Here is a 26,730-nt window from a genome sequence, read left to right as displayed (position 1 = left end):
TTTAACATTTTAATGAAAACGTAAATTCTTAACCCTCCTAAACAATTTAAAAACCAGTGCACCCTGATGCAGTAACCTGTGCTTCTGTGTACTCCTGTTACACACGGGGCCTTGCGCATGGAGTGGTAAACCAAGGGCGATGAAGGGTAGGGCTGCAGTTAAAACACGGCACCGGGAGGGAGAGTACGAGTAGATTTAATTCCCAACTCTGCCACTGACTTTCTGAGGGACCTAGCTAAGGTCAGGTAATGTCGCAGCTCCCCAGCTGAGCAGCGAGGATATTTTTCCTACCTCCAAAGGAGCGTGGGGGGGGAGACGCTCACAGTAGGTGACGAGCGAGGTTGCTCTTCGAGGCCGCCCTGGGCTGGCTGAGTCCCCCCAAGCCCAGCCTGGGGACTCGGGGCGGAGCTGCCCCCTGGTTCGGGGGCTATAACACCCTAGGCTGACCCGGGCGAGCCTGGGGCTGCACGCTGGGCTGACGGCGCCCGGCTGGGGCACAGGAGCGGGGGGTCGGGCTACCTCTGCCAAGGTAGGTGCGCAGCGCACGGGGCTGCTTGCGGCTGACCTGCCTTGGAGCCGGGGGCTGCGGGGAGGCCCTCTGCGCCATTCCCGCCGTTGGGCGGGGGCGAAGGGGCCGGGAGGGAAGCGGAGGGAGCCGAGGACCCTGTGCCTGCCCCCCCGCGTGGTGCTGGGAGCAGGGGGGCTGCCCCGCCCGGCTGCTGTCGGTCACGCCGGCTGCTGCTGGCCGGCTCCCTGCCGCTGGCGTGAGGCAGACGTGCCGGCCTCTCCTGGGCTGGGCTCCGGCCCCGCTCACGCGGCTGCCGGCGGCGGCTCCTGCCTGGTGCCGCGCTGCGCTCCCTGCCGCGGAGCCCATCCCCTGACGCTGCCGGGGAGGGAGGATCGAGAGGAGCAGCCGCCGCCTAATGGCGAGCCCCGCTGGTTGTTTACCGTGGCTCCCGGGCGGGTTCATGGTGGCGGTCAGGGCTCTGCTCTTCTGGGCGCTGGTGTATAGCTACTGCGCAGCCTGCGCCTGCATAGAGCTGCTGAAACTTTTGTGGCGCATCGGAAGGAGCCCAGGCAAGACCTTCCAGCGGGTCATCCGGGAGAATCCTCCAGCCTGCCTCAGTGATCCCTCCTTGGGCACCCACTGCTACGTGAGAATTAAGGTAAAGGCTGTTGGTTTCTGCGCTAATCACTCAATATGGGGGTGCGAGGGGGTAACCTGGCTGCCGCTCAACATAAATAACAGGCGACTCGCTCTCTTTGCTTGCAAAACCCGAGGGTGCGGGGTGGGGACTGGCTGGCCTCTTGCATTTCCCCTTCTGTTCTCTCTGAAGATCTGCTGTAGCGCCGTTTGTTTCTTGGGTTGGTGCTGAAGGGGAAGCCGCACTGAGTGTGTTTGGTTCATTCAAACGAAAGGGAAGGGTCTTGGTTATCTCTTCGTTTTAGAGCTTACCGTGTAGTGGCTTTGAGAACCCGTTCTACGCGCATCACGAAGATGGGGTTTGCAAACCGTCATCCATTGTGAAACAGTCACACTGTGTGCATGTCAGGTCTTTGGTCGGAATTGTTTCACTCTGCTTCCGTTTATTTGTTGTCTTAAAGACAGAGCTGAATTTTCCTGTGCAAAGCACACAGAATCCTTGCAGGTCACCTTCGTTCGCGGGCTGATCCGTTTGACCTGAGTGGAACGAGCTCTGTTCAATAAAGTGTAACCTAGCTACAGCTACTGATGGGGGACAGGAAACTTGATGAAAATAACCAGTGTGTATGCAAATCAGCTGAGCCAGGTGATGTGTCTCAGAGTTTTTGAGGGAATTAACAAATGAACTTACTCAACCTCTGGTCATTACTTTCAGAAAGTCATGGAACACTAGAATTAGACAATCAGGGAAAATTCAAGGTGGCACTAATCACTCTTCTTTCCAAGCTGCTCCTACGTGCATGTTCTGTCAGCCCTCCCAGGGTTGCCTGGTGTGATGAATCATGCATACTGTATAGATGCTTAACACAGTATAAAGCATGCACTCTGTATGTGCACTGGTGAGGATTCCAGAGACAAGACCACTGTCAGATGATCAAGTTGTTTCTCCACTTTACCAGGAGCTTGAGCACTCAAACTGGTGCCAGGTGAGAATAGAACTGAGTGAAATCGACTGATTATGCCCCACCAGGATGGCAAGGCCTGTTCAGTTGCTGGGCTATCATTGTCCTTTGCCACTAGCCTAGTGGGAGAGAGGATCTCAGGCTTTATACCCATATACAACATCCCCCCCCCCAAACATTTTGGGCATAAATGAAATCATTGACTATATCCAGAACACCCATTTCTCTCAAGAAATATGAAACATCTTTTCCATCAGTAATAGAAGGCAAAGTGTATTTTTGTTGTGATCAGTACTAGAGTAGTGCTTACGTGTCCCAAGTAAAACAGCAAAGATGAAAGTCTGGATCTTGAAATGTTTTTAAAAAAGGAATGACATTTCAACACAGCCTGGATGTGAAGTTTGAAGATGATGCTCCAGTTACAGCTTGGATGACTGTGCAGATGATGATGTCAACAGTCACAGAAAAAGTGGGGAGAAGAGAGGGCTCGAGAAGTTAGATGAGAAGCTCAGTTTGGGGCATATTGAGTTTAAACAGCTGCCTGGACATCCATGAGATAATTTCAGGGAGACAAGGTAGTTTTGGATGGAGGAACAGAGGTCAGGAGAAGAAAGGTAAATTTATGAGTCGTCAGCATACAGATGACGATTGAAGGTGTGTGAGTGGATGAGATATTGTTTGAGGTGATAGATATATACACAGAGAGAGATAGAAAGGGATGAGGAGTTTGAGGACAAAGTCCTATGGGTCACCCACTGAAAGAGAGGAAAGGAGGAGGACCCACTAAACAAGACATTGAAGAGCGGCAGGAGGATAACAAGGAGAGAAAGGAATCATAAAAACCAAAAGAGGACATGATTTTTGAGAAGTACAAATGGGTATGGGGTCAAATGTGGCTCAGACGATATCACAGGTGATGATGAGGGAATAGATGCCCTGAGATATGACCAGGAAGAGGTCATTAGAGACTTTAAAATTAGGGCTGTCGATTAATCACAGTTAACTCATGTGATTAACTCAAAAAAATTAATCATGATTAAAAAAATTAATCGCAATTAATTGCCATTTTAATTGCACTGTTAAACAACAGAATACCAATTTAAATTTATTAAATATTTTTGTATCTATTGATTTCAAATACAAAACAGAATACAAAGTATATATTATTTTTAATTACAAATATTTAAACTGCAACAATGACAAAAGAAATAGCATTTTTCAATTCGCCTCATACAAATACTGTAGTGCAATCTCTTTGTCGTGAAAGTGCAACTTACAAATGTAGATTTTTTTTTTGTTACATAACTGCACTCAAGAACAAAACAATGTAAAACTTCAGAGCCTACAAGTCCATTCAGTCCTACTTCTTGTTCAGCCAAGGGCTAAGACAAACAAGTTTGTTTACATTTACATGAGATAAAGCTGCCCTCTTCTTATTTACAATGTCACCAGAAAGTGAGAACAGGTATTTGCATAGCACTTTTGTAGCTGGCGTCGCAAGATATTTACGTGCTAGATGCACTAAGGATTCATATGCCCCTTCATGCTTCGGCCACCATTCCAGAGGACATGCTTCCATGCTGATGACGCTTGTTTAAAAAAAAACATAATGCGTTAATCAAATTTGTGACTGAAGTCTTTGGGGGACAATTGTATGTCCTTTGCTCTGTTTTACCCGCATTCTGCCATATATTTCACATTATAGCAGTCTTGGATGATGACCCAGCACATGTTGTTTGCTTTAAGAACACTTTCACTGCAGATTTGACAAAATGCAAAGAAGACACCAATGTGAAATTTCTAAAGATAGCTACAGCACTTGACCCAAGATTTAAGAATCTGAAGTGCCTTCTAAAATCTGAGAGGGACCAAGTGTGGAGCATGCTTTCAAAAATCTTAAAAGAGCAACACCCCGATGGGGAAACTACAGAACCTGAACCACCAAAAAAGAAAATCAACCTTCTGCCCGTGGAATCTGGCTCAGATGATGAAAATGAACATGTGTCGCTGCACACTGCTTTGGATCGTTATCAAGCAGAACCCGTCACCAGCATGGACACGTCCTCTGGAATGGTGGTTGAAACATAAAGGGACATATGAATCCTTAGTACGTAAATATCTTGCAATGCCGACTACAATGGTGCCATGCAAACACCTTTTTTTACTTTCAGGTGACATTGTAAACAAGAAGCGGTCAGCATTATATCCTGCAAATGTAAACTAACTTGTTTGTCTGAGCAATTGGCTGGTCAAGAAGTAGGACTGAGTGGACTTGTAGGCTCTGAAGTTTTACATTGTTTTGTTTCTGAGTTCAGTTATGTAACAAAAAAATCTACATCTGTAAGTTGCACTTTCACAACAAAGAGATTGCACTACAGTACTTGTATGAGGCGAATTGAAAAATACTATTTCTTTTGTTTTTTACAGTGCAATTACTTATAATCAAAAATAAAATGAGCACTGTACACTTTGTATTCTGTATTGTAATTGAAATCAATATATTTGAAAATGTAGAAAACATCCAATAATATTTAAATAAATGGTATTCTATTACTGTTTAACAGTGTGATTAATCGTAATTAAATTTTTTAATCATGATTAATTTTTTTTAATCTCTTGACAGCCCTATAATGTATAGATAATGTCACAAATAATTCCTGAATACTGCTCATTGAATTTGATGCTTCTAAACTTTTGTGAATTAATTTTCTGTCTTCACTGGAGTTACAGTGTGTAAAACTGTTGTAATGCGGGGGGGGGGGGTGCGCTTGGGAAGAATCAGGCCCAAATTCTTCATAAAATCCAAAATGAGTATGAAAAAGAGGAAAAAAATATTTCCCTTCTAGAACCCTGGTCCCAAGATATAAGTTGATGCATTTGCAGTATCGGGGGCAGCTCAAGGAAGTTCAAGCAGATACAGCCAGGAAGTTCTGGCTACTGTACTTTCACCATCATGGAGAGTACATCAGCCCTTGATCCACAGGCAAAAGCATTAATTGATCAGGTTGTAGAGAGGAGGCAGTACATTCTGTTACATCTATAAAGAAGTACAATCTCTCCTTATGTGAAACCCAAACCAACGGACTAATGCTTCACAAGCCAACTCTTTCCCAAGTCCCATATCCCCTTGTCTCAGGAAGGTCTTCACCAGCAGTATCTCCTCAGATCTACCATAACACTGTTTTCTGTGTGAAGACAACGTACAGCCTCACAGGCAATATTCAGAGTATACTAGTCAGCTTTATACCTGTAACCTTTTGGATCGCTCTCAAGTCCATGGCTGAGCATTAAGTTTTCTTCGTTAGGGAGGCAGGAACCATCAAATCTATTTGGCCATCATTTCAGCCCATTTAAAGTCTACTCAGTCTAACCTTCAGTTGATGTATCTCAGCAGAGCTCCATTAATTTAAATAGAGCTATGTCAGTTTACACTGACTCAGCTTCTAGCCTACTGACAATAAACACCTTGCCTATTGGTAATTTTCACAATCATAAAAATTCTCAGGGGGCTTATGGCTCCAGCCAATTTCAGTAAATAAAGACGAGGTAGGTGAAACAGTCACATTAATAGACCTTCTTTTCCAATCTCTCTGAGAAAAGCCTTAATGGACTTCAACTTTTTAAAATAAAAATAAGCGTGTTTTAAACCTTGTGGCACATCAAAAATATACAATTTTTAACTACCTTAATTAATTTTGATGAACTTTTATTTTAAAAAAACCCAGAGGTCCGTCAACTCTATACCTGTTTTCAATGTGATATAATTTTAAATATCTGAGAATAGCATCATCTAACTCACAAGCTGTACAGCAGATATAAAGTATTCTTGGCATGGACTAAAATACATTGTATCTAGTGGTTGTTTGGTGTTCTGTGTGAACTGAATGGGTGATAGTTCCTAGTTACCTAGTATGTAGTTACCTGGGCATCACACCAGTTGGTGCTCTTGTTGGAAATCTTAGCAGAGTCACATAACTGTACAGGCATAGAAACTGAACGACCTTGTCACCTGCTAGAGGAGATCCTTCCAGAATAGTTGGTAAGCTTGTACTACCACTGCCCATACATCACTGATCTGTGAAGATAGAGAAGACTTCAATTTCCAGGACTGTCAATTTGGCACTTATGTTAACCACTAAATTCATCTTTTTGAATACCTTTGAAAATCCTATTAATACTCAGATCCTCATTGCAGCAGTACTGGGCAGCAATCAGATCACAATACTTTTTTTTCTTTCCCTTCCAGGATTCAGGATTAAGATTCCACTATGTAGCTGCTGGAGAGCGGGGTAAACCACTCATGCTGCTGCTTCATGGCTTTCCAGAGTTCTGGTAAAACTCCCCACTTGTTCTCATTTCACTACAGACATAGTTTATATATCCTTTAAATCCACTCTGCTATTCTCCATAACTATGTTCAAATATCCCAGTAATGGTAAGTTTTAAGACTGAACAAACCACTACAACTGAGCATGCATTCATTTTTTCCAATTGTACCATCCACAAAATAATCTCGAGGTGTTCATCTAACCCAAAATACCTCTTTCCATTCTAGTTCAGGAAATATTTCTTCATGTGTATACACTTTTCATCAAACTATCAGGAGAGCCATTTACTCTGTTCTAGTACATTTCAGGGTTGACAAAGCATAAACATTTAGAATGAGTATTCCGGTGTTCGGACGTCCTGGTGATGGGCACTAGCACAAAAACCCAGGCAGACTTTTAAGTGAAAAAAATATTCAGTATATTTATTAATAAATAATGGCGTAGCATACTATATATTGTAAGAAATACAGGGAGGGAAATGTACAGTTTTTAAAGGCCTAGAGTCTTTTGTGTAGCTTAACTACTTTTAGGTGTCACTAACGGAAAAAGGCTCCATTAAAGTTATTACATCTGCAGGCCCATGAAGAAGCCTGGCGGATCAAAAGTAAACAAAACCTAAAGTGTTTATTTGTAATGATGAAAGGACCAAGTTTCTAACATTTTGGCCGTATCATTTAGGCTGTGATTGCCAGATTTAACAAGCTAAAATCATTGCAGGTCATGCCTTTCGCAACATTCTGTGTATTGTCTGACTACTCAAATGGAATGGGATATTGAATAAGAAAACTGCTATATAGGTCATTGTTAACACCAGTAACATAGCTTATATCTGCTGTTTTTAGAGAAGACAACAATAAAGTAATGGATGAGATAAAATATGCATGCTAAAATATTATGGTTGGCTTGTTACTGAATCTATGCAGAATTTTATGTATGAACTGAGATTTTGTTTTGAAAGCATGAGATAAAAGAATAACAATATGAGTAGTATAAAGCAGCAGTAAACCTGTACTTTTTGGATAGTAACAGGAATGGAAGTAACTTCCACTATTATGAAGCTTAATTGCAAAATCCTCTAGCTTCCAATGTCTCAAGGTTATTACTAGGACACACGAAATAACCAGTCAGTGCTGACCTCAGTGAGCAACTGAGGGTGTATATTGACAAAAGGTCAGTCAAATATATAATGCACCACTGCCATTAAATCCCTTATATGCACATTTTTTTACATCAGTACAAAATCTTATGGGAAACTAATATAAAAATTTTAAAATTAGTGTAAAAAATTCAGACAGCTGAATGCCTGTAAGGATGTGTGTGAGCTGCTGAATTTTGTATAAACTGCCTTCCAGAAATAACATGACCAGAAAAACCCCAAATAGCTCCAATTATTCAGCCTTGCAAAAACAAAGGTATTTACCAACGTTTCAAAATCCTTCCTGCAAAGCAGTGGTTTCACTAGATAAATACTTTAGGCATGATAAAAAAGTGTTGTATGAAAAGATCAGTGATACATATTGAACACAGAGGCTGATGACAGGATACTTTTACTGGATAGCCCATGCCTCTGGGATCTGCTTCTCTTGGTGGTCTGCTAAGGCTACAGTTTGGCAACCATCAGGGTGCTGTGCAAGACCTATCTGTTCATTAAGCCTTTAACTGATTGATGGACCATCATGACAGAAGGGTATGGAGATATAAAGGTGGTATGTCATTAAAAAAGAAAATATTTACTGTGTCATGTTGTTTCACTTTAATGAGGTATTTGTGATAGCCCCTATAGTTACCATGGTAAACTCGACTTACTGGGCAGTGCATATTGATTTTTTAAAAATAAAAGTCATTTATAGAAACCTGTATTTATTAAATCTTATATTTATTTGCATTAACATAGGGCACCCAGATGGAACTGTGATGGGTGTTGTGTTTACAGTAATAACATTTTCTTTGATTAATCCAGGAACAATGTAATGTTGACCATGATGTGTTCAAAATCCCTGATTGGTTAGCATTACCCCCAAAGCAGAAGGCATAAGGATCTGAAATAAAATGCTACTTGGAGTCTGGCAGAATTCTACACCTCTCTCTCATGCTATTTGACCTCCCAAATGCTTCATTTATGTTGTTTATTTGAGATCTTTGCAGTAGGGCTAATAGTAAAAGTTAGCAAGCAGGGGTCCATGTTATATTATCTGTGGTTAAAATGATCATAACATTTTTCATATTTCCTTGAATGATACTATAATATAGTGCCAAATCCTTCCAGGTTCTGAGCACCTCCTAGAAGGTGTTGGGTATGCTCAATTTAAATTGATTTCATTAAGAGTTGAAGGGTAGGTAGCACCTTGCAGGACAAGGCCCACAGTCTTTTATTATCTTTATACCATTTTTATCCAGTTATAATCTATTATTTCTAAACCCAAGAATAATCCAAATCTTTCTCTGGATGCTTATTAAACTCTTCCTCACTCTAAGTAATTTAAAGTAAGTAATTTCTGTCTTTATTCTCCATAGAAACACAAGCAGTAAAATACCATGTACGGTACTGACGCCCTGACAGCTGTTAATCTTCATTGTTCTGGGAGAGTTTAGAGTGACTGAATAAGGACACACAGATTAATATAGCACAGATGATAAACCATAGAATATCAGTTGATCAAATTAACTTGTAACATATTTTATTAATCCTTTGCTTTACATTGTGAATGAGTTATCGTTCCTTCCTTCCCCCCTCCCCCAAAGAAACCCAGATGTGTTCATCTTGTCATTTGAGGCCCTCCATTCAAGCCCTATCTGGTGCAGGAGGAAGATGATAGGAGAAGTAGCTCTCCACATCCCATATTCTGAGGCCTGTTGAGTCCTCAGAATTACAGCAGTCTCAGGGATGCTCTAATTTTTGCCAGCTACCTATGGCACTAAGGAGCCATTCTAGAAGCCATGAATAACTGGACCATAGAGACAGTCTGGTTATACCCTCTTTCCCTCAGCTATGCTCCCTATCTTAGGGGCTTCGAGAAGATGGTGGTGTAGAACTACTCATGCTAGCTCATCTTCGCTACAGATTCCCTTTCTAGTGGGAATTCCCAACCAGACAGAAGGAACCACTGTGCTATGGCAAAAAGGGGCCATACATAACAGAGAATCAAGCCAATAGAATTTAACTTTACCCTATTATAGAGGCTGTACTACTGACTGAATTCTAGTATTCTTCCATGTAACCTTTAACTACATTTTTTTCTCCTTTATTAGGTATTCTTGGCGCCATCAATTGCGAGAATTTAAAAGTGAATATCGAGTTGTGGCACTGGATTTGAGAGGTTATGGAGAAACAGATGCTCCTTCTCACCAGGACAATTACAAGTTAGATTGCCTAATTACAGATATAAAGGATATTTTGGAATCTCTAGGTGCGTTAGCAGAAACCAAACTGCCCAAGTTGTTAATTTTATTTCATTTGTTCCAGAAATATAAATAGGTATCCTGTGATTTTAAAAAAAATTCCAGGGTGATTGGTTTTATTTTAATATATGCATTTAGTTGACGATATTGTCTAAGAAAATTTGATTCAAATAGATCTGACTTATTTTATGGATTTTAGTCCATACTAATTCTTGAACAGTATGAAAAGTTTTGTTTTCAAGTCAATATGCCTAGGTCAGCATAAGGAATATGCAAAAATGAAAAGCCCTAAAGATGCTCTTATATGCCCCCATCCTGCAATGGGATCAGCTAGCACAGCTGGATCCAGTACTATAGCCTTATGCTGAGAACCACTGAAGTCAGTGAGTCTCCACCTAATACTTACCCTTGCACTTAGTGAATCTAATTATAGGATTAGGGTTTTAAGCGTCAGTAGCACTTACAGGGCCTCACTACTAGAAGATGGAAACCAAAACAGCGTGGTGAGACTTTCTGGTACCTACAATGCAAAGTGCATATGCTCTACCCTCTGAGTGACAGTAGTGTAGGGACTGTATAGCGTTAATAAAAAGAAAACAACTTACTAAAATGTTACTGCATAAACACAATAGCCAATTCTCAGTTGTCAATATTCAGCTGAGCTTTACAGTTCATTTATGTACTCCCTTGTACAGGCCAAATCATGGCCAAGCTTGCACAGCTGCGAAAAGGGGACTAAGAGGGGACATAAGGTACTGTACTCCTTATGTCCTTGTATAGGCTATGTGTACCACAGGTAGCAGCATGGGAGGGGAAGCAAGCTCTAAAGCTGCTGGGTCTCCCCTATTCAGGGGGAAATGTAGCTGTGCTGGATATAAGGACACCATAGGATACTTCCCCTCCAGAGTAGTGGGGAGATCCAGAGGCACATTGCTACTCTCTGAGTCGTTATCCCTCACAAGCTGCACACAGGGCAGCGTAAGAAACACTGGGCAAATTGTAAAGTGATGATCTAGCCCTCAGGTTTGAATTTAGAACTGGTCTGAAAATTTTGAATCCCCTCAAAAAATGGGGCATGACATCACAAACTTTGTTTGCGTTTTCTAAGCAGCTCTAGTTTTATTAAACTCCTCAGTAATGCCATGGTTGTGCTTTGCGATGTATTGTGCTCTCTCATTATAAGCCCTGCTTCACAGGGGCTTAAAAGTTCCTAGAAAAAAATAACCTCTTGGACTCAAATTTCCCCTGCTTGTTCTTGCTCCAGAGAGGAATTATTTTGGAAAGTCAGATAAAATCAAAAGTGGATGGAGAGATTTTTATCAGAGAGTAGATAAAAGGTGTTTGTCTTAACTCTTGACATTTCTCGCTTGCTTTCTGTCAGAGAACCCAAAATAATTTGGATTTTACACATCTGACTTGGCATGTATATAGAGCGCTTTAATTTCCAGTAAGGAACTGGGGCTTTGCAATGTAGGTCTGTCTGGGTTAAAAAGGTGGAATTTCCTAAAGCACAGAAGTCTTGAATTAACTCTGCTCCTGGTGAGTCAGTGGTCAAATTCCCACTGATATTAGTGGAAGCATAGTTAGGCCAATGCTTAGCACTTTTGAAATTCCGACCTAAAGAGAATATGGATAAGTAAAGAAGTGTTCCGAGCCTGTACACCATCCTCCCTATCTGTTTAAGTGTGCAGTAAGTGTGGCTATCTGAGTATAATTCCCACCGTTACAATGATGCAGAATTGAGATTTTGAACACAATGTGACCAGCTTGGCCACATTGCACATAGGTATTAGGGCACGGAAATGATCTCATATAGTAAGATCACTTAGGTCACATATACAAGGGGGGACAAATTATATTTGCAGTGGAAACCATTACTTTTAATTACCTGTTAAAATTTCAAGCGTAACACTCACTAATCTCTTTTTTATGTTTAATAAAGGAAGTATTGACACATTTTTAACTATGGCAGTGTAAATAATTTGTTAAGAAAAAATGAAAAAGTTGAAGTGTTGTTAGCAAATATGTTGGAACATTTGTTTTTGTTTAACTGTCATTATTTTATGTGATAACTCATTTTCATATAATTGTCAGTAAACAAATGTCGAAATCTGTCTTTATGTGGCAGGGTACAATAAGTGTATGCTGATTGGCCATGACTGGGGTGGAATGATCGCTTGGTTAGTTGCTATTTGTTATCCGGAAATGGTGACCAAGCTTATTGTGGTTAATTTCCCTCATCCCTCTGTATTTACAGGTGAGTTTTACAATATTTGTATATTAACCCAAAATATTCACATTTTCACTGAGCAGGCAGATTTGGTGCTTATTTAAGGGTAGATCTGGAGAGGCACTGCACACCAGGATACCTAGGGGTGCTGTGAAAGAACATTACAAGTGCTCAGCACCTCTTAGAATCTGTCCCTTATTTAAATGAAACCCAAAGCTGTTAAATATTTTGCATTAAAGCATAATTTTACAGTAATGTGTGAGGGTACTAGCATGCAGATATACTGGCTTCTTGTCTTTGGAAAACCATGGCCAGATTCTCATTTACACTCAGGCTGCTTTACTTGGCTCTGGCAGTGCAAAGGTGCCTTAAGGTGGATGAAAATGACCCATTATATTGCCACGGAAGCGTAAAGCCAGAGGCAGATTACGATTTTGTAGGGCCCTGGGCCAGAGCAAGTGGGGGACCCTCCCCGCACCTTCCGCCTGCAGTCTCCCCTCCGCCACTCCTCCCACCGCTCCTTGTGCCACTCCACCTGCCCACCCGGCACTCCTGCCAGAGAGCGGGGTCAGGGCGTGGGGGCTTCCCCCGCTCCCTGGCAGGAGTGCCGAGCAGGTGGAGGGGGGAAGGCCCCTCGCCCCGACCTTGCCCACTCTGAAGAGGGCCCCCTCACCCAGCACTACCCCTTGGATGTGCTGCTTTGTCCCTTCCCTGGTTATTGCATGTTGCCTGAGCCCCTCCATTTCCCTTCCCCCGCCCTCCGCCTAAGGACATTTGCCCATGCTCCAGTCTCAGAGAGCAGAGGACACAGGGCATGGCCTGGCATAACGCAACTGCACAGAGGACAAAGGCCATTGCTCTCGGTGTCCCTTTGCTGGCCAAGGGCAGGTGCGTGGCAGCTCAGTTTTCCCCTCCTCTTCTAAGACACGTACCTTTGGTCCCATCCCACCCAACCCCCACCGGATGCTAGCCTGTGCTTTGGAGCTGCCTCGATAGTGCCCCTCCTCTCAGAGGATTGTGAGAGCCCTGCTAGCAGCATAAAGGGAGGAGTCACGTCTGCGCTCAGGGTCCCAGATATGATCATGATTGACTCACTTCAGCCCTGAGGGTCCTGGGAATGTCTGGACCCTTCCAGCCCCTAAGGCACAGGTTCACACTGATTCAGGGATGCCCTGGGGCTCTTCAGACCCCTCTGTGGGATGGCAAAACTCATTGGAGACCTGCAGCTTCTCTTTGGAACCGGGGCATGTTGATGTGGAGGGGCTGGGAGCCATCAGAGCCCTTTGTGGATGGGGCAAACTTTCTCCACATGCCTCCCTGCACTCCTTCTGGGGAGCAGGGCAAGCCCCCACACCTGGACCCTGCTCCCCGGCAGGAGTGCTGGGCAGACCAGGTCAAGGCGCAGGGGTGCCCATTTTTCTAGGCCCCCCAATTGGCCGGGGCCCCTGGGCACGGGCTTTGTTGGCCCTTTGGCTAATCCACCACTGTGTAAAGCAGCCTTAATGTACATGAGAACCAGGCGCCTACAATCTAATCCTCATTTAGACAACAAGTGAAATTGAGTTTTGTGATGTTATACTACAGCATAACATTGTAACAAAACAGTCATCCAAGTCTGCTTAATAGAGGACCATGACTGTAATAGCATGGAGTTGAAGGTAAGGATTTTGGTGGATTTTTAGAGTTGTGTGGTGAGGTACGCACAGAGAATATCTGCTATCTGTCTGGCTCTAGCCAGTGCTACTTGATTTATACGTTCCCATGCATTAAATGCACATACAATTTTAAAATGCCCACTAGCATCTTACTACATTTCTTTTCTTTAATTGCAGACCTGTTTTTTTCTCATTAAATATCTTATGGTCTCACCCCACTTCTCCAGATATATTTAACAGAAGAGTACTTAATAAGGGCTTGATTGTTATCCCACTTGGTGTGAATAAATTTAAGCCAATGAAGTAACACTGGTGTAAAACCAGTATAAGTGAAATCAGAACCAAGCCCTAAAACTCAATTACTCCTACAAAATATACTCGAGTAGCCTTCCTAACTTACTAAAGATTATTTTACTGAATAATTAAGCTACACTTACCAAAATAAGGGCTTATCTTGTACCATTGGAGCCAGTTGAAGTTTCATCAGTAACTCCAGTTGGAGCAGGAGCCAGGCTCTGTATGAACAAAATGCACTTTGTGATGCCATAGACTTTTTGATGTGTGTATTTATCTACTTGCTTAGTAGTTCACATAATCCACTCTAATTTTCAGTGGTCTTGTCAGTCAATGGCACAAATCAATTAGATTCTACTGTGCACTGAATAAAAAGATTCAAGTTATAAATCAAGTATTCTGATAGCCATAAGCATCGTTGTAATGCCCAGTACATTAAAAGTATGACTTTTTCCTCACATTTTTATTCATAAATTGCATTTTAGAATAACAATAAGATACCCTGAATGATGCATTTCTAAGGAATTATTGCACTTCTCACATGGCTGAAGTCACCTGACTTTCAGGCTTGTGCCCTATAACACCACTCTGGGCTTGCTATAATCACTTACTCATGTACTGCATATCATTTCTTATTAAGTAATAGCAATAACAGATCTTTGACAGTTCCCCAAAATTTGCACGTCACGATTGGTTGACTTCCCATCGCATTCACATGTCCCAGCATCAGAGGACTAGATGTACTACTTATGATCAGTGCTGAAGTCTGCCTATTAGAAAATGGTGAGTTAACTTTTTCCAATATTGAGCAGATCTCTATTGTCCTCCTTGTAAACTTATAATATTTGAACGAAAACTTTAGAGAGATCAGGCAATACTGAAAATATGTTAGTTTACCATTGTCTTATAGGGCAGAAAAGTCAAGTGACCTTGACCAGCAATGTTGATGACCTGTCAAAGGAAAAACACAACAGGTGATTCAGTTTAAGAATTTACAAAATAGGAATGTTTGAAAAGGTTATTTGGGACTTGAACTATTAAATGCAGTTAAATTAGTTTTGTTTTAAAGAACAATCCCTATTCATCTTTTGTGACTGATTTTTCAGAGATCGGCTTCCATTTTGTAGGATCAATTTTGCATCTCCAAATAATTGCATGTGTAATTTTACATCTATAAATGATAGCCTTTAGACTTCTACCTAACTACTATACTTGCTACTTAAATGTTATACTTTGTACGTGTAACTCATTGCAGGCATAGAGCTGCACCTGCTTAATGTAAATTCAGTTATATTGTTTTCTTTGCTACGTGTGCTTTCAGGGTGCTACTGAAGTGACTATACAGTATCTTGGTTCCAGTTTTTGTACCTGCTAAGAAAGAAGACTATTCAAAAGTTTAATCCTTCCATTAATAGGATTGATGCCATATTTAAAAGCATAAATGGATTATCATCTATATTCTATAGCATCTCTACGCATCACATTTGTGAAAGGAGAAATATTTAAAATGTTCTTTATTGAATTGTTTTTGCACAATTAAAAATAGTTTTGACTAATAAAAACAGGTCATTTTAATTAAACTGATCAAAATACCAAAACCCTCAAGTCCAGCCCCTTTTGCTGAATTTTTGTCAGGCCTTCCTTTTGCTGTCTACTTAAGATACTGTAAATGTAAGACTGAATTCATTACATTTTAATGGCCAGTACATATACTCATATACTTACTTTAAAAACTATAATCATTCCTTGTCACATAGCATTCTCTAAAATAATACTTTTAAAATATTCCTTTGATTTTAAAAATAGTGATATCAACAGTAATTTTATCAGGTTTCATTCATGGGCATTTTTGTTTCAGAATACATTCTACGACATCCTTCACAATTGATTAAATCTGGTTACTACTTCTTTTTCCAAATGCCTTGGTTTCCTGAATTCATATTTTCAGTAAATGATTTCAAGGTAAGCAAAATGAGTGCTCTTTTTTATGTTTAATGTGTGACTGATGGAAAAACTGCCACCTATGTTGATCCTTTCTGATAGTATGACAGTTATGGAAGAATTAAGGATAGCTAGCAAAACATGACTGTAATTCTGAATTTTATTTTAGGTAGGGCTGTCTATTAATCGAAGTTAACTCACACGATTAACTCAAAAAATTAATCGTGTTTAAAAAATTAATTGCAATTAATCACAGTTTTAATCACACTGTTAAACAATAGAATACCAATTGAAATGTATTAAATACTTTGGATGTTTTTCCACATTTTGAAATATATTGATTTCAATTACAACACAAAATACAAAGTGTACAGTACTCACTGTACTCACTGGACACTACAGTGCTAATAAACAATGGTCACATAAACACCACCCTATACCGGAAACCTACTGACCGCTATTCCTACCTGCATGCCTCCAGCTTTCACCCTGACCACACCACACGATCCATCGTCTACAGCCAAGCTCTGCGATACAACCGCATTTGCTCCAACCCCTCAGACAGAGACAAACACCTACAAGATCTCTGTCAAGCTTTCTTACAACTACAATACCCACCTGCAGAAGTAAAGAAACAGATTGATAGAGCCAGAAGAGTTCCCAGAAGTTACCTACTACAGGACAGGCCTAACAAAGAAAATAACAGAACGCCACTAGCCGTCACCTTCAGCCCCCAACTAAAACCCCTCCAACGCATTATTAAGGATCTACAACCTATCCTAAAGGATGACCCAACACTCTCACAAATCTTGGGAGACAGGCCAGTCCTTGCCTACAGACAGCCCCGCAACCTGAAGCAAATACTCACCAACAACCACATACCACACAACAGAACCACTAACCCAGGAACTTATCCTTGCAACAAAGCCCGTTGCCAATTGTGCCCACATATCTATTCAGGGGACCCCATCACAGGGCCTAATAACATCAGCCACGCTATCAGAGGCTCGTTCACCTGCACATCCACCAATGTGATATATGCCATCATGTGCCAGCAATGCCCCTCTGCCATGTACATTGGGCAAACTGGACAGTCTCTACGTAAAAGAATAAATGGACACAAATCAGATGTCAAGAATTATAACCTTCATAAACCAGTCGGAGAACACTTCAATCTCTCTGGTCACGCGATCACAGACATGAAGGTCGCTATCTTAAAACAAAAAAACTTCAAATCCAGACTCCAGCGAGAAACTGCTGAATTGGAATTCATTTGCAAATTGGATACTATTAATTTAGGCTTAAATAGAGACTGGGAGTGGCTAAGTCATTATGCAAGGTAGTCTGTTTCCTCTTGTTTTTTCCTACCCCCCCCTCCCCAGATGTTCTGGTTTAACTTGGATTTAAACTTGAAGAGTGGTCAGTTTGGATGAGCTATTACCAGCAGGAGAGTGAGTTTGTGTGTGTATGGGGGTGGGGGGGATGTGAGAGAACCTGGATTTGTGCAGGAAATAGCCCAACTTGATTGTCATGCACATTGTGTAAAGAGTTGTCACTTTGGATGGGCTATCACCAGCAGGAGAGTGAATTTGTGTGGGGGGGTGGAGGGTGAGAAAACCTGGATTTGTGCTGGAAATGGCCCACCTGATGATCACTTTAGATAAGCTATTACCAGCAGGACAGTGGGGTGGGAGGAGGTATTGGTTCATATTCTCTGTGTATATATAAAGTCTGCTGCAGTTTCCACGATATGCATCTGATGAAGTGAGCTGTAGCTCACGAAAGCTTATGCTCTAATAAATTGGTTAGTCTCTAAGGTGCCACAAGTACTCCTTTTCTTTTTTAGTACTCACTTTGTTATTTTTATTACGAATATTTGCACTGTACAAAGGATAAACAAAAGAAATAGTATTTTTCAATTCACTTCCATAGTGCAATTCAGTATCATAGTGCAATCTCTTTATCGTGAAAGAGTAACTTACAAATGTAGATTTTTTGTTCGTTACATAACTGCACTCGCAATGTAAAACTTTAGAGCCTACAAATCCGTTCAGTCCTACTTCTTGTTCAGCCAATTGCTAAGAGAAACAAGTTTGTTTACATTAACAGGAGATAATGCTGCCGCCTTCTTATTTACAGCGTCACCTGAAAGTGAGAACAGACGTTCACATGGCACTTTTGTAGCCATCATTGCACGGTATTTACGTGCCAGATATGCTAAATAGTCGTATGCTATACAGAACATGAAACATGAATAAAGAAAATCAACCTTCTGCTGGTGGCATCTGAATCAGATGATTAAAATGAACATGCGTTGGTCTGCACTGCTTTGGATTGTTATCGAGCAGAACCCGTCAGCATGGACGTATGTCCTCTGGAATGGTGGTTGAAGCATGAAGGGAATATGAATCTTTAGCGCATCTGGCACGTAAATATCTTGCAATGCTGGCTACACCAGTGTCGTCGAACACCTGTTCTCACTTTCAGGTGACATTGTAAACAAGAAGCTGGCAGCATTATCTCCTGTAAATGTAAACAAACTTGTTTGTCTGAGCAATTGGCTGAACAAGAAGTAGGACTGAGTTGACTTGTATGTAGGCTCTAAAGTTTTACATTGTTTTATTTTTGAATGCAGTTATTTTTTGTACGTAATTCTACATTTGTAAGTTCAACTTTTATGATAAAGAGATTAAACTACAGTACTTGTATTAATTAATACTTTTAAAATTAATTTAAATTTAAAATTAATTGAAAAATACTATTTCTTTTATTTTTACAGTGCAAATATTTATAACAAAAATAAAGTGAGCCCTGTACACTTCATATTCTGTGTTGCAATTGACATCAATATATTTGAAAATGTGGAAAGCATCCAAAAATATTTATATAAATAGTATTCTATTATTGTTTAACAATGAGATTAATCACGTGATACATTTTTTAAATCACGTGATTAATCGGGATTATTTTAATTGCACAATTAATCACAATTAATTTGTAATTACTTGACAGTGCTAATTTTAGGGCTAATATTTAACAGACTAATGCACATGTGGATAGAAAGAAGCATATAACAGTACTGCCAGCCTCAAGAGATCAAAAATCATGAGTCAGACTCAAAAAAGCATGAGATTGCTAAGTGAAGGCTAGCGTGGGTATGCTTACATGTGCTGCAGGCCCACACTACGATTGCATAGACACCCTAAGCCAATAGCCAGATTCTCTGCACGTAGAACATCCACCAAAGTCAATGGAACATCCTCTTAGAAATGTTAGCCCTTTTCTCCCTCAGATCAAATACAAAATGTTGACATTTTAATTTCCTTCCCTTACAGAACAGTAGTTTCTAAAGAAGAGTCTGATTGTTTGAAAACAAGAACTTCTGACAGGCTGGAATATGGAATGCTTTCCTGTGAAATGTGCTGCCTAAATAACTTGTTGAGACAGACCCCAAAAACAAGACAAAAGAAAAACAAAAGAAATGTCAATGAGTTTGACATTAAATCAAGTTGTTGCATTTAAAAATGTTTTCCTTCTATGACAGTAGAAATCTGTGTCGAGAGCTTGTGTTTGCTTATGACAGTATAAGGGCCCACTGCGAAGGAGTTTTGTCTTATTTATAAAAAGAAAAGGAGTACTTGTGGCACCTTAGAGACTAACCAATTTATTAGAGCATAAGCTTTCGTGAGCTACAGCTGCTCTAATAAATTGGTTAGTCTCTAAGGTGCCACAAGTACTCCTTTTCTTTTTGCGAATACAGACTAACACGGCTGTTACTCTGAAACCTGTCTTATTTATATATATTTTAGCACTCTGAAATAGACCTCACCAGGAATAAGAACGTTCTATACTTCATTATTTATAGTTGCCTAAAAAAAGTAGCTTACACTTCAGACAAGGAGGTAGATGGATTTTAAACAAATATCTCCTACTCAAAGGGAAAAATATCATCATCACTGTTTTGCTATCCACAATGTCTAGACATCTTAGGTGCTTTTTTTTTTTTTACTAGGTTCTGAAAAACTTGTTTACCAGTCGGACTACTGGAATTGGAAGGAAAGGCTGTCGATTAACAGCAGAGGACATTGAAGCTTACCTTTACATCTTTTCTCAACCTGGAGCACTTACTGGACCCATTAACCACTACAGAAATATTTTCAGGTCAGTCTAATGTTCATAAACCAAGTAAAACATCTCAGCCAAATCCTTGGAATCCAAATATATTATTTTATCTATTACCCCAAGGGCAGGAGAAAAGGTAAATCTGTTCCCAAACCAAGGTCCTTTACCAGGTACTACACTGATTCAGTGTCAGAGAGTATGATGCAATTTAAATTCCATGGCATGGCCACAGAATGTAATCAAACTGCCAACGTATTATGGAGGATAACCTTTATGTCTAGAGCTGATAAACATTCTCTCCCATTAATAACAGGCATGGCAAATCAAAGATTCAGTCTTTAAATAGGATATTAATGATATCATAGAAACAGAGTATCATACAAATGTGGGACTGGAAGGAACTTTGATAGGTCATCTAGTCCAGTCCCCTGCACTGAGGCAGGACTAAGTACTATCTAGACCATCTCTGACAGGTGTTTGTCTAACCTGTTCTTAAAAACCTCCATTGATGGAGATTCCACAACCTCTCTAGGTAATTTGTTCCAGTGCTTAACTATCCTTATAGTTAGCAAGTTTTTCCTAATGTGTAACCTAAATCTTCTTTGCTTTACCTTTGCTAAATCTTCCATTACTTCTTGTCCTGTCTTCAGTGGATGAAGAGAACAATTTATTCTCCTGCTCTTTATAATAACCTTTTACATACTTGAAGACTCTTATCGTGTCCCTGCTCAGTCTTCTCTTCTCCAGATTAAACAAATCTAATCTTTCCTTGTAGGTCATGTTTTCTAGACCTTTAATCATTTTTGTTCCTCTCCTCTGGACATTGTCCAAATGTGGTGCCCAGAACTGGACACAGTACTCCAGTTGAAACCTTATCAGTGCTGAGCAGAGTGGAAGAATTACTTCTCATGTCTTGCTTACAACACTCCTGCTAATGCATCTGTGATAAATGAAGTCAGGGGAGGGTAGCTCCCTGTAATGGACACCCAGCCAGCCAGTTAGCTGCAAAATCCCTCTTGGTAGCTGTTCTCTGCGTGTTTTACCTGTAAAGGGTTAAAAGTCCCCCAGGTAAAGAAAAGGAAGTGAGCACCTGACCAAAAAAGCCAATGGGAAGGTAGAACTTTTTAAAATTGGGAAAGAAACTTTCCCTTTGTCTCTCCGTTGTTCTCTCTGGACTGGAGGGACAGAGCAGCAATCCTGTAAGCAGCTTTAAGCCAGATATGATCATAAATCATCAGATCATACCTAGAACTACTTAACTGATCTCTGGGTGTCCATTAAAAGGAGCTACCCTCCCCACACCTTCATTTATCACAGTATCCTAGAATGATGTTTGCTTTTTTTGCAACATTATTACTCTGTTGACTCGTATTTAGTTTGTGATTCACTATAACCCCAGGTCTTCTTTCTGCAGTACTCCTTCCTAGGAAGTCATTTCCCATTTTGTATTTGTGCAGTTGGTTATTCCTTCCCAAGTGTACTTTGCATTTGTCCTTATTGAATTTCATCCTGTTTATTTCAAACAATTTATCCAGTTTGTCAAGATTCTTTTGTATTCTAATCCTGTTCTCCAAAGCACTTGAAATCCCACCCATCTTGATATCATCCACATACTTTATAAGTGTACTCTCTATGTCATCATCATTTATGAGCATATTGAACAAAACTAGACCCAGGACAGATCTTTTTGGGACTCCACCTGATATGCCCTTCCATCTTGACTGTGAATCATTGACAACAACTTTCTGAGTATGGCTTTCCAACTAGTTGTGCACCCACCTTATAGTAGGTTCATCTAGGCTGTATTTCCGTAGTTTGCTTATGAGAAGGTCATGTCAGACTGTAACAAAAGCCTTACTAAAGTTGCAGTATATCACATCTACTGCTTTCCCCCATTCACAAGTCTTGTTACCCTGTCAAAGGATATAAGGTTGGTTTGACATGATTTGTCATCTTATTATCTTTCAGACACTTGCAAACTGACTGATTATTTGCTCCATTATTTTTGGATAATGACTGATTTATAATTCCTGGGGCTGTCTTTATTCCTTTTTTATAGATAAGTATTATATTTGCCCTTTTTCAGCCCTCTGGGATCTCTCCTGTCCTCCATGAGTTCTTAAAGATAATTGCTAATGGCTCAGAGATCTCTTCAGCCAGTTCTTTAAGTATTCTAGGATGTAGTTAATCAGGCTATGCTGACTTGAAGACACCTAATTTGTCTAACTTGTTCTTTCCCTATTTTAGCCTCAGATCCTACCCCACTTACACTGATGTTCACTATGTTAGTTGTCTGATTACTGCTAACCTTTTTGGTGAAAACTGAAACAAAAAAGGCATTTAACACTGAAGCCATTGCTGCATTTTCTGTTTCTGCCTTTTCCTCCTGATTGAGTAATGGGCCTACTCTGTCCCTGGTCTTCCTTTAATAATATATAATAGGGGATTAAGTCCCCCAGTGCATCAGCACCATTAGAACTAAAGGATTAGATCAGTCTTGGGACCCATTCAGTTCTTGCCTGTGTGAAGCTGTCTGTAAGAATACCAATTGTGATGGTAGGATATTGTTGGATATGAATACCTGTTCACCAGGAACTGGATTGAAACCATCACTTTATTGCACATAAGGCACTGAACAGCATTCAGATTCTAAAGACTTTCATCTTCACTAATCACAGTGGATTGTACCTTGTGACCTAGATGTTCTAGATTGCAAATCTGCACGTTAATCCTTGTTAAAAGAAACTATTTTCTATTTGGTACCTTGAGGCACAATGCTACATACTGAATTTCACATACAAAAGAAATAACACAACATGGTTCATAGACATCATTATCTTATTGAGCAATATTCTGGTTTCTTGAGTTCAGAATTGTCTATGACTAATCAAATCTCCAAAATATCCATTGTCCTAACTGGGTGCAAGAGTAATATATTGATTAAAGAGAATGAAATAAATGAAGAAACTCCTAACCTTCCACCCCATGCTAATTGCTCATACAAGCTTGTCTAAATAAAATTATTTCAAATATTCTGCTGCTTTTAAATAATCACATTACATCATTGTTATTAACTGATTAAATGTCAGTGTACCTTGGTGGCTGTTTTGAGCAACTGCAGTTAATCTGTATTGCAATATGCCACTAAGATTTATAAAACAGTTTAAACTTAAACATGGATGGGCTGTTTAGCATCTATTTGAAAATGGATTATTTGAAATAACTTCTGATGGGTTAATAAGGCTTACATTCAAGCAATTATCTCACATCTGTCTACTATCTGTCACAACTTAGTCCTGTAACTTATAGATCTATTAATAAATATCAGTAAAAATCATATTAACTACTTCAAATGTTCAGAAAGATTTTATTTCTAAAATATTTACTTTAATATAAAGTCAGTTATATAAAGAAATATTTTAATTATAATTTTATGCAAGTTTAAGTGAGTCATTTAAATGTTATGAAACCCTTAGCCATGTTTCTTTTTGAAGTCTCTTTTTCAATGTGTTAACAAAGTGTCTCAAAATCTTTCCCCCTGCAAGCCCCTCAGAAATTCTTCCAAAGCCCTGAGTTCTGATGTTGAGGATCTAAGCAGCTTTTACTCAATGCTATGCAAATTTTGGGTAATATTCTTCTCTCGGTGCATAGAGATTTATGTATTTAACTCCCACTGCTTCAAAAAGAGACTGTACCCCTTTGTACTGTGAATTCTGTTGTCTTTTGAATGTCTTTATGCATTCTGCAGGTCTGTTTGAATGTGACTGGCTACATTCAGCATTTCAGAGACTAATATTCAATTGAAAGTTTTTCTCCATAAATATTTTACTTATAGTTGTACTGTACATTCAGTTTTCAGTAAGTCTAGGAGACTGAATAGATTGGTCATCTTACACGGTGTTTATGAAAAACAGTTAAAAGGAATTAAATGATAGTCTACTGGCATCATTTTAAACTTGACACAGCATTCACCAATATAGGAAAATTCATCAGCATGTAAGATTCTGACTATGTTAGGCTTAGATTCTCTTTTATTGATGTTACTGAGCCCCTGATCAGTAGATCAAAGGGGGACACTATTCAAATGCAAGAAAGAAAATATCCTTTTTAATCTTCTCCAGAATCACTGGAACAAACACACATTAAAATGGAGCAGTTTGTGACAGGGCATTGAAGACTCAAAGGGGAAATGTGACACAAAACATTCACAGACACAGCTCTAGAGCCAGATTCTCAGCAGTTCCAAGCAGCAGTTCAAGCATCCATGGATTGCTGGAATGCAAGGGCCTACCAGTCACACTTCTTTTTTCCTGGCAGCACTCCCATGCTGGGTGCCAGGAAAAGAGTTGTTCATCTCTACGCCACCTGTATACACTTCCATGCTGGGGAGTCCTCTACCAGACAGATCTGCAGCGTTTAAATCTGCATTGCTCCAGAGAACTAGTGCAAAGATAACTTAATTGGACCGAGGATCTGACCTCTCCCTATGTTATTTCCTTCTGCTAATTTCTTATGCACTCAAAGACATTTTTACAATAGAGTTACAGTTCAAGATAGATCACATAAAGCAAAGGCCACTTAGAAATTATTTGCAAATATCTGCTGCAGAGTCAATAACCTATTATATAAATCTGCACAAAGTTATTTTTCATACCAACGTACAAGTTGAAAAAATGACAATGTTAATTTCTCTTTTTATAACAAATGAGGCCCAAATGTATCGACCCTCAGTTTTGCTTCAATGAGGTTTTGTCTGAAAAAGCAACTGCAGGATTTGGACTATGGTAAATTCTGTGTTAGAATAAAGATACCCTTGGAAGATGTTGCTGACATGAGATCAGTTAGAGAGCTTTGGTGATAATTAGTAATGTCTTGGTAATATAGTGAATAGGTTGGATCCTGGAAACCATGCAACTAATCTGTGATGTATTTTGAACTGGAAAGTTAAATTGACTGATATTTTGTCATGAAGATTTTAAAAAAACAATTAAACTTGTATTTTGTTTTTAAAGTTGCCTACCTCTGCAGCACCATGAGGTCACCATGCCTACCTTGTTGTTATGGGGAGAAAGAGATGCATTTATGGAAGTTGAGATGGCAGAAACTACTCGAATTTATGTTAAAAATCATTTCAGATTAACTATTTTGTCTGAAGCCAGTCACTGGCTCCAGCAGGATCAACCTGACATAGTTAACAAGTTGATATGGACCTTTCTAAAAGAAGAGACAATAAGAAAAAGAGAGTGACTTTTTCTACATGTTTTAAAGGTCTACATAAAAGCTCTTACATTTAAAAAACTAATTATTAGCAGGACCATATTTCCAGCCTACCTTCTAATTTGGGCTCTGTTAGGGAAAAGTGTTTTCAATGTACTGTACGTATTGACACCGATGTTATTACTAAAAGAAGATAGTGTGAGAACATATAATGTTAACATTGGTTTTACCTGTATTCTTGTATTTTGCACATAAAAACACCTGCCTTAAAATGTATGTATTTGTACAGTAAGGAAATCATGGAAAGTTACTTGGTTCTGGTTTCTCACTTGCTTTACACTTGTAATATATGGTGCCTTTCACAAACTTATAATGAAACAATGGCAGGCTGCCATATGAAAAGGAAGTCAGGTATCAGCTGGACTATCAGTTTTCATTCAACCAGTTGAATTTTTTTTTTTACTGTATTGTACCATTACAAAAGTTACCAAGTATTTTATTGTTTACATTTTACTGTATCAGTCTAAAGAAAACAAATTTCTGGGCAAATCTGTGGTCTTCAAGTGATATATCACACATACCTTGTTGTATTGTGAAATTACAGTTGTTTTATGTGGTATATTTTCTTCTTAATTGAAAAATAGGGATCGGTCCACATGTAACGTATCTGGACAAGAAGAATGGGAAATGAAGAGCTATATATTCATGATTTATGTATCAAATCCACTTCTATCTAATAAAATGTAATTTAAATTGTACCCTCTACCTGACTCTTTACAGAGAGATTTGTTACTAAAGCTGAATAGCAGTTTTGAAAAGTAATGTCCATTATTATTGTGCAGCCTTGCTCATCCTATCATTGTTGAAATTTCTAGCAAATAAAGCCATTCAGCATTCATCCTTCCATGCTGGCAATTATCATTCTTGGATCCAAGAAATGTTGCCAGGTCCCTGTGCATAGGGGAGGAGAGAGACTCAATAAGTGATAACCCAGAGGAGAGTAGTTGTTTGAGGATGGATTTCACTAGGCATGGGGAGGTCAAAGAGAACAACAGGATGTAGGTTGCTAGCAACGGAGAAGAGAAGGCTTGAAATGGGAGAGTCCAGCATTAGAAGAGAGAAGTTGGAGTCACCTCCCCGTACAGCTCCTTGTTCAAGACCCTCTTTTCAGAGTGAAGACCCTCCACCTTCACTCTCATTTTAGAGAAAGAGCACTTTCTTAGCCCATATTGTGAGAAAAAGATGCTGCCAATTTCTCTAAAAAATGAGGGAAACAGCACTCTATTCCAGGAAAAGGTTGCTCTGTCCCTGCAGTGGAACTGCATCCCTGCAATGAGATGGATGGAAATTGGCCCCCACGAGTTCTATTCAAGCTCTCCTACCTCTCAAACCCTCTGTGGCACAAATCTGTGTTCCCTTCTTCCCACTGACAAACACA

At 39.8% G+C, this 26,730-nt stretch overlaps 1 protein-coding gene across 1 annotated transcript; it reads left to right on the top strand.

The window, feature by feature from the left end:
* The first annotated feature begins 212 nt into the window (after positions 1 to 212).
* EPHX4 (epoxide hydrolase 4) lies at positions 213 to 26,050 on the top strand. The gene is made up of 7 exons (XM_073357085.1): positions 213 to 1,166; positions 6,353 to 6,438; positions 9,684 to 9,841; positions 11,962 to 12,090; positions 15,871 to 15,974; positions 19,966 to 20,114; positions 25,088 to 26,050. The coding sequence occupies exons 1-7, from the start codon at positions 924 to 926 to the stop codon at positions 25,320 to 25,322; spliced, it is 1,104 nt and encodes a 367-aa protein (XP_073213186.1). The 5' UTR covers positions 213 to 923; the 3' UTR covers positions 25,323 to 26,050.
* Positions 26,051 to 26,730: the final 680 nt, after the last annotated feature.

The sequence above is a fragment of the Lepidochelys kempii genome, chromosome 8 (genome assembly GCF_965140265.1).
Source record: "Lepidochelys kempii isolate rLepKem1 chromosome 8, rLepKem1.hap2, whole genome shotgun sequence".
Taxonomy (NCBI): Eukaryota; Metazoa; Chordata; order Testudines; family Cheloniidae; genus Lepidochelys; species Lepidochelys kempii.
This window is presented reverse-complemented; position numbering and strand designations above follow the sequence as displayed.